General features: G+C 40.8%; 1 protein-coding gene across 5 annotated transcripts; it reads right to left on the bottom strand.

Annotated features, from left to right (window-relative positions):
- Positions 1–509: 509 nt before the first annotated feature.
- On the bottom strand, positions 510–4,954 carry htr1aa (5-hydroxytryptamine (serotonin) receptor 1A a). 5 transcript variants are annotated; one of them, XM_048541365.2, is made up of 4 exons: positions 4,534–4,954; positions 3,666–3,877; positions 3,144–3,321; positions 510–2,848 (listed from the first exon to the last, which is right to left on the bottom strand). In XM_048541365.2, exon 4 carries the CDS (start codon positions 2,259–2,261, stop codon positions 1,035–1,037), a length of 1,227 nt encoding a protein of 408 aa, XP_048397322.1. In that variant the 5' UTR covers positions 2,262–2,848; positions 3,144–3,321; positions 3,666–3,877; positions 4,534–4,954; the 3' UTR covers positions 510–1,034. The 5 variants fall into 5 exon arrangements, with proteins under 5 accessions (XP_048397322.1, XP_048397565.1, XP_048397488.1 ...); XM_048541608.2 differs by having other exon boundaries at positions 3,749–3,877; XM_048541531.2 differs by lacking the exon at positions 3,666–3,877.
- Positions 4,955–6,405: the final 1,451 nt, after the last annotated feature.

Below are 6,405 nucleotides of genomic sequence, written 5' to 3'. Positions count from 1 at the left end.
ACTCTGAGCTTCTCCAGCGCTTTCCGCTTTTATTTCAGATTTCTAGCTTCCTGTGTTTTGCTTTTATTACCTGGAATCGGTCACTTCTTTAAAGTCACATTTCAAGTTTGTTTTCAGTATGTTCTGTTGAGTTGCTGACCTATGTATTGTATAATAATTTATCATTCACAAAGAAATTAACTTTAATTCGTAGAATTACAATTAGACGAATTGGTTCCAACCAAAATGTATGTTTTGATTACAGTGTGGCCCTTTTCACATTGCAATGGGAGACACTGATGAAACAGTGTATTGTCTCACTTCGTCAGTCACACAAGCGGTTTCTGCTTCCAGAAGCTCCTCCATCTGTTCAATAGAATCAAGTTAAATTCTGCAAACACTAGTTTAGCATTTTATGGAAAACTGTAAATGTGTTCCAAAGCAAAGCTGGCGGGCACCCCAGATTAACCTGTAGGAAGCATCGTCTAGTTGAATCTGAACCGTGCGCCAATTCAATAAATGCAAGTAGGCGTTCGTTCTTTACCAGGCGAGCTTTATTTTTACCTGAAGTGATAGTAACTTTACCGATTGCGAACGATCACAGGGCCAAATCTGCAACTTTGCAAATCACCAAAGACAAGCAGAAAACCTCAACACACAGTGTAGTATTGTTATATGGGTTGTGAGACAAAGCATATCTAGTGAAGCCAACAATTACGTTTCCTTGGGTAAATAGCGTAATTATCCCCCCACGCACTGGACTTCAGCTACAATGTCCAGGTTTTCATTTTTATTAAACCGCAGAAAAACGCAGTCACTTTTGAACCACAGTCAGAGGCATTACGTGTAGTGAAGTAAGTTAACACCGAATGGGAGTAGCTGTTCTGTCCTATTGTAAATGTTGTTCAAAGCTGCCGACAGAAAACCTCTCACAGGATGAATCCACTTGCCCTCATGTTACAAATGCATTTTGAGTGAAAATATTGAAAGTCAACACATGCTTCACATTGAACATATCGCAATGATGAATTACCATAGTCGAATTAATGATTGGGTCATTGTCTACAGAACTTGCATTTGATAATTTTCTTGAAAGCGCTTTGGAAATCCTTATTGAAATAAGCGTATATGATCGGGTTTAGGAGTGAATTGGAGTAGCCTTGCCAATTAATCACAGAGTGAAGCCAGACTGGCATATAACACTGGTGTCCACAAAATGGCAGCACAAGGGCTACGATGAAGAATGGCAACCAACAGAAGATAAAAGTACCCATAATGATGCCCAACGTTTTCACCGTTTTTCTCTCCCGGGCAAGAGCCACCTTTCTCTTGGCTTCAATGTTCTTATCATTCCTAGCTTCAAAGAAGGTTGGGGATTGGCTGTTGGTGTTGTTGGGCAGGTGGAGGAGGCTTTTGGATTTCTGCTGTGCTTCGATTACTTCTAGAGCCGAGCCCCGCTCTCCGTGTCGGACCGCCCCGTTAGTACAGGAGGGCTTGGGCTCCACGCTCCTCTTCCAGTTCTTGTTGTTCTCGCCATTGCTTTTCTTTTGGAAAGGGGCGGGAGAAACAGTCAGGCATGTGTCTGCTACTTTTTGCTTCTCGGTTTTCTTCACGGTTTTGCGGATGCGGAACCTGGCGGCTTTGAATATTCGCCCGTACAGAACTAGCATCAATATCAGGGGGATGTAAAAGGCGCCGAAGGTGGAGTAAATGGTATAGCCGGGATCCTGACTAATCCTACAGGCATCAGGGTCAGCTCTGTCTTCGGGTGTTCTCCAGCCTAACATGGGCGGGATTGAAATTAAAAAGCCGATCAACCACGTCAGGCTGATTAGAACAGCCGCCCGCCTGGGAGTCCTCTTGTTAACATAGTCTATTGGGTCTGTAATAGCCCAGTACCTGTCCAGAGCAATAGCGCAAAGGTGCAGGATGGAGGAGGTGCAACACAACACATCCAAAGAGATAAAAATGTCACAGGTTACCTGTCCCAGGGTCCACTTATTCAGAACTTGATACAAAGCGGCCATGGGCAGCACTAACACCGAGACCATTAGGTCTGTAACAGCTAGTGAACCTATCAAATAGTTGGCCACATTTTGGAGAGAGCGCTCCAGCGCTATAGCTGCGATCACACAAGTATTTCCAATGATGGAGCACAGGATCATAGTCCCAATGAAGAATGAAGTTATCACCTGATAAGTCAGCGTCACTTTTGAGAAGTTAGTCTGGTTTGCCTGGGTGTAAACAGAGTGGGGGAAACTGCTGTTGTTAAATCTTTCCATCCCGAGAGCGCGGAGGAGTGAGCTTGGGCAAGTTGGAGAGAAGCCGTGTCAATCCAATGGGTTCCAAATTCCAGGCGAAGTTACATTTTTGAAAAGGAAAAGCAATGTAGCCCTGTCTCTACATTTCGTCGTTCTGTAAATCATTGGCTTTTCCTTCAACGAATGATGTTTGAGTGAATGAATATATACTGCCGCCGTCCGCGATACGTCAGACAGCTAATAGGTGTCTGTAAGTGTGCCTTCCCATGCTGATAATGACACTGACGTCTGCGAAGCAATAGCGAGGACCACGGCTACACTTGGAATGTTCACTCGCTTTTCTTTTGCTTCTTCTATTTAGACAGGCTTTCTGACTTGTCCCGGCCAAGGTAGATATCCTCCCGCTGTGCTTGGAACAGTTCTGGCTCTCGGATCAATAAGGCGGGCGGAGCTGAGCATTACCTTACGTCTCTCGGCCGTTTTCCCTGCGTGTCTTGCTCAAAGTGATGACACTGAGGAGGAAACGTGTCCATTACTTTGTCCCAGAGGGAATGCCCAGAGTCCATTCAGTCTCCGCCTTAGGTAGGCGTTTGATGTTGCGGTATGTTCTGTACCAGAGGAAACGGCGCGCAAAATAAAACACGAAATATGAAATACTGGCTGAAATTAGGATAAAGCAGGTAAACACATTTTCTTGGTGGAGATGGATAAACATTTGGATTATGGCGGGAGTAAACACTGGACGGATACTTAGTCAACTCAATCACCACTGAACTATTTTCCATAACTTTTTTTTCACCGAGTTTTCCTTCAAATTTCTATGACAGCAAAGAGGGAATGGATGCATAGTGAAAGTAGATTGGTACATTGTCATTCTGTGTGATGACTTTGAACAATACTCACCAGGAAGCAGAATTTGGCTGTCGGGACCCAGTGTATAGTATCATTGGAATTATTAATACATTCCACTGCTGCCGCGTTGATTTGTCCGTTTGATTTGTGCGAGGGATTTACTTCCGTTCTTGCCGAAAACAATCAGCTCCAAAAGACCACTTCAAACTCTGGCTGAGTAACTCTTTTGCTTAAGCACCAAAATGAAAAAAAAAGCTACAACTTTAATTTGTGAGATTTTGTTTTGTTGAAAGTGATATAAATGCGAATGACTTTCCCCATTGATATTGTATTCCCCCGCACAATCGCCAGTTTATCATTTTCAGGACCATGGACGGCTCTTCATGCAAAGGAGATCTACCGCCACCTAGAGATCACTGAATCAAACTTCACCAATTAAACAGGACAATCCAATCAGTTCGAATGATACACGAGCCGCTTTCTCTCAAACTAAATTATTGTCCACTTATTCACTGTTACTGATACGACATGCATTTCTTCATTCAACAGATCTTGTAATTCACCGAATCTAACCTGTAAAATGTTATTTCTTTCTTCCGTTAGTTTATCACAACTTTTCGCGCATCATTTTTGTGGCTGAAACAATCAGAACGTACTTATAATATTGCGATAAAGATAGTTTTGCCTAGCATCTTCTGTCTCGGGTTTAATGAAATGGAATTGAGGATATTCCAGCAGTTGGGCTTTCCGTTTCCTCAGTTGGACGTGCATGCTGTCAGTGATATCTATTACAATGAAGTGAATAGAGTTTATTTATTTACAGTTTACAGTTATTTATTCAAATAATTTATTATTAAACAAAAGAAATCTATAAGTCGGAGTCGATCAATCTACGTGCATTAAATTAGTGTTTGGTAAAATCTATCCGAATACTTTGTTACCCCCTCGAGACAGCCTGTGTTGCAATTTTCAGTCAGAAATGTTTTGGTAAAGCTTGATTAGAAACTTCTTAATGTATCTGTTTGATACGAAACATATTTGTATTATTTACTTGGCTCACACCTTCCCCTAGATGCTATAACTGCCTGGTGTGTGTTTGAATTGACAAAGAAATCAAAGAGAAGAAGCACTGCAATCTTCAGGAGCTTCGCCAGCGCCCGGAATCCAGCAGCAGAAGCGCCGAGTGGTTCTGGGTTAAACTCATGCAGCAGCAGGAAAGGTGTTGGGGAGCGGGGGATGCGGGAAAGGGAGCAACGGAGACGTAATGAAGTAGCAAAATAGGTCGGACTACAAAAGTCACCACGTAATAACTGTGATTTCTAAAAAGCTGACGAGCTCGTTTACCCTCAGAGATTGTGACTGCCCTTCCACCAAAACCGAGAATCACAACCCAAGGACGCGAGAGCCAGGACAAAAGATTGTTTTTTTCTCCGAATTTTACCTTATTTCTGAGCTGCAGTCTCCTTTCTTTGTTTGTGGAAGTCCCTGATTAACAACCAACCGCATCCTGCTCCAGGCTTGTTGTGGTCTTTAATCCTACTCTTCCATCCAAGTGAATGATGTCTAATGGCCCGTGCTCTTAACGCCCGTGTGTTACATCTTTTATACAGAAAGTACTTCCATACGTAAACTCAGAAATTATCACTTTTAAGGTATAGTTGCCTCTAAATATCATTGAGAATTAAAACCAATTAGAAACGAACAGTTGGTCCAGATCGAACCAGTAATATTTCAATTTGAACACTTTATTTTTCCGTTGAAGATTGGTTTTTCAGTGTCCTTACGCTGTATCTTGTCCAATTTTTGCCCCGCATTCTCACATTTCCACACCACCATCTTTTGCACTCCTGATGTGTGGTTGATTGTATTCCTACCCACCCTCCTTACATCGCTTGCCTCCGCCCACCCCACTCCCCGCTGTTACACAGAATGGTCATTTGAATTACCTTCCATTATAAAGAATGCATCAATATCAAGCTGTGTGTCATTATGAAAGAATTACAGCAACAAAAGAGGTACGGTTCTGATCCTCTGAAAGGCTTCTTCATGAAACTGTAGGGTGGGAGCAGAACAAATAAAGTTGCTCACTGGAGGACATATCAATCCACTTGCTATTGAGATTATTCTGTTTATTCTATTCCAGATTATTCTATCTATAGAAATTATTTTATTTTATACATGTTTCTTATTTTGCTGTCAGAACCTCACACATTGTAATTAGGTGGTATCTTTCCAACTGTACTTGTCCTTTTTTAAAATCATTCAATATATACTATCCACCACCATTCATATTTATAGAAGCCTATATTAATCATGCCATTGAGCTACCAAAGGGAAGAATGGGAGTTAGTTACATAGCTCAAACGTTTATTTGTACAGAGTGGAATTACTGTGCTGCGTTTACTGGTGCCCCTGAGTTCATTTTTTTGGGTTTGAAACATTACGATACTCACCACTGTTAATTGTATATTAACTATACAATGTAGGCAATGATGGAAATTTACAGACTTGAGTTCCTACAAGTATGTGTTGATTCCTACTTGTTCTTCAAAGATTTATTTATTTAAAAATTAGTACTGAAGTATGTTTTACAATCAATCATTCCAAGTGAAACATAAATACAAAATGGAAAAGGAAGAACAGCTGAGAACACACTGTTCATCAGATGAGAATCCTTGCATTGTCAACAATTCAAATTATGGCATAAAATTAGAGTTTGCAGATGAAATATGACATCTTAAATATTGAACTTGTATATCTTAATTCCATTAGTTATTTTTGTATTTGATGGCTATCATGAGATTTGTCTGCAGGTAATAAACAGTGAACTTGGGAGATCAGAAACAATCTTACAAAATAATTGCAAAGTTGATTGTATCTGTTCTCAACTGTCTCCAGACTGCGAACATGAATAACTGATCAATTGGACCAAGACAACTTTGTCAGACCTTGTTCGAAAACTTTCAACAGTTTTATATTGCTGCTTTGTGAACCTCACAAGTGCTCACATTCCTATATGGCGAAATAAAGAATGGCAAAATAGTAATAGATGGCTTGAGAGGGAATGTTATTTCAACTTCCAAAGTTTGTCCAGATGGCTGTTAGCCTTTTAACAACAAAATTGATGTGTATGTCCCATTTTAGATCTGCCTGAATAAATACACCAAGAAGTTTGTCAGTTTAATACTGATGAATTGTAACCTTGTTTGGAGACAGATTTCAAATGACCAGTTTGTTTTGAGTGATGGTGATGTGAAATCTTTTGCACCTTTTGAAGGTTTAGCTGCATTCAGTTCTCTGAAAACCAGTTGTG

The sequence above is a fragment of the Stegostoma tigrinum genome, chromosome 1 (genome assembly GCF_030684315.1).
Source record: "Stegostoma tigrinum isolate sSteTig4 chromosome 1, sSteTig4.hap1, whole genome shotgun sequence".
Lineage (NCBI taxonomy): Eukaryota > Metazoa > Chordata > Chondrichthyes > Orectolobiformes > Stegostomatidae > Stegostoma > Stegostoma tigrinum.
Note: the sequence above shows the minus strand (reverse complement) of the source record. Positions and strands in the feature narration are given on the sequence as shown.

What these genes read in the sequence shown, in the direction of transcription:
- htr1aa (XM_048541365.2), bottom strand. Translation starts at nt 2,261, where the DNA reads ATGGAAAGATTTAACAACAGCAGTTTCCCCCACTCTGTTTACACCCAG.